This window comes from Amphimedon queenslandica, unplaced genomic scaffold (assembly GCF_000090795.2).
Source record: "Amphimedon queenslandica unplaced genomic scaffold, v1.1 AMPQUscaffold_3428_Cont24578, whole genome shotgun sequence".
NCBI classification, from domain to species: domain Eukaryota; kingdom Metazoa; phylum Porifera; class Demospongiae; order Haplosclerida; family Niphatidae; genus Amphimedon; species Amphimedon queenslandica.
This window is the reverse complement of record NW_003556245.1, coordinates 1-1,405: the sequence shown is the minus strand read 5'-3', so window position 1 is coordinate 1,405 and position 1,405 is coordinate 1. Positions and strand designations below refer to the sequence as shown.

The following is a 1,405-nucleotide window of genomic DNA, read 5'->3' as shown; positions in this document are numbered from 1 at the left end:
CAGAGCCCAAGGCCAAGTTAATAGGAGTACATAATCAGAAAAATGGAAAGCCAAAGCCCAAGCTAATGTTCATAACTCCAGAATTTCTTGTCAGAATTAGTTCAAACTTCCTACATGTGAATTTAAGTATATTTACCTTGTAATGACGTCATAGAAGATTTCAACAACAAATCAATTGTTTTAGGATCAGCCACACCCACCAGTGGTACAGAGTAATGTAGTGTAGGAACGGCATCAGGTGATCCATACACTGATACCAGACAAGATGGAAGAAGATCTTTAGTAAAACTAAATCTATCAACTTGATCTTTGAGTAACTATATAATAATATGCAGCTGTCAAATATAAACAAAAACTTTACATACTTTAGTGGAATGAGGTTCAATAGTCCATCCAGTGATTGACTGATCTTGAGGAGCATCAAATATCAATTCAATGTGATCATGATTTGAATCAAAATCAAAACCAATCAGTTGATTGATTCTAGCTAATGGATACTGATTCTCAATACACTGTATAGAGAGAGTATATAATAATCATTAAACTCTTGATTACAAATATTATAACTTACAGTTATAGCATTACTGATATCCTTGAGTCTTGCTGCAGTGAATATTACCAAATGTTGATCTTCCTTCTTCTCATGATACACCAGTCCAGTATAAGGTGCTATACATTAATACAATAGTTAGTTACACTGTACAATATGGTACATACCAGATGGTGGAGCAGTGCTTTTTAATGTTCTATGAATAAATAATGTAACAGGATCAACCACACCCACCAGTGGTACTGAGTAGTGTAGTGTAGGGACAGCATTAGGTGATCCTTGAAATGATATGAAACAATATGGAGGAATAGACTCATCAGTTCCATCAAATGAATCAATATCCTTTTGATATAACTAATGGAACTGAATCAATTAATAAACTAATATATTAATAATCTTACTCTGCAAGGTTTAATTAATGGAATGACAGTCCAACCAGTTGATGGTTTCTCATTAAAATTCAATTCAATAAAACCATTGGACCATTTGAAATGAAAATAATAAATTGGACCAATGTCAGCAAAACGATGATGATCTTTGATGTACTATATAATTAAGTTTAGTAAATTAAATTACTATTATTATTAGCATTATTATTATTATTATTATTATTATTATTATTATTATTATTTACTTCAAGAAGAGCAGCCAACATTTTAACTGGTACAGCAGTGAAATATACAAAAGAATTCTTCTCATAAAACATCAGACAAGCATATCCTTCACAAGATCTACTGTCTTCTTGTGCATAATGCTGATCCATATATCCCTTTAAGTATAAAGCACTTATTTGTAAAATAAGTACAATTATGAACAACTTACTTCTTCTGCTTCCTCCTCACTCTGTAATGATTC

At 31.5% G+C, this 1,405-nt stretch overlaps 1 protein-coding gene across 1 annotated transcript; it reads right to left on the bottom strand.

Annotated features, from left to right (window-relative positions):
• Nucleotides 1-136: 136 nt before the first annotated feature.
• LOC109592941 (uncharacterized) lies at nucleotides 137-1,399 on the bottom strand (the record flags this gene model as incomplete). The annotated part of the gene is made up of 7 exons (XM_020008241.1): nucleotides 1,373-1,399; nucleotides 1,185-1,319; nucleotides 952-1,095; nucleotides 718-904; nucleotides 572-669; nucleotides 366-512; nucleotides 137-317 (listed from the first exon to the last, which is right to left on the bottom strand). Coding segments are annotated over exons 2-7 (886 nt in total), but the record flags the coding sequence as incomplete, so codon positions are not given.
• Between the last annotated feature and the right edge of the window lie 6 nt (nucleotides 1,400-1,405).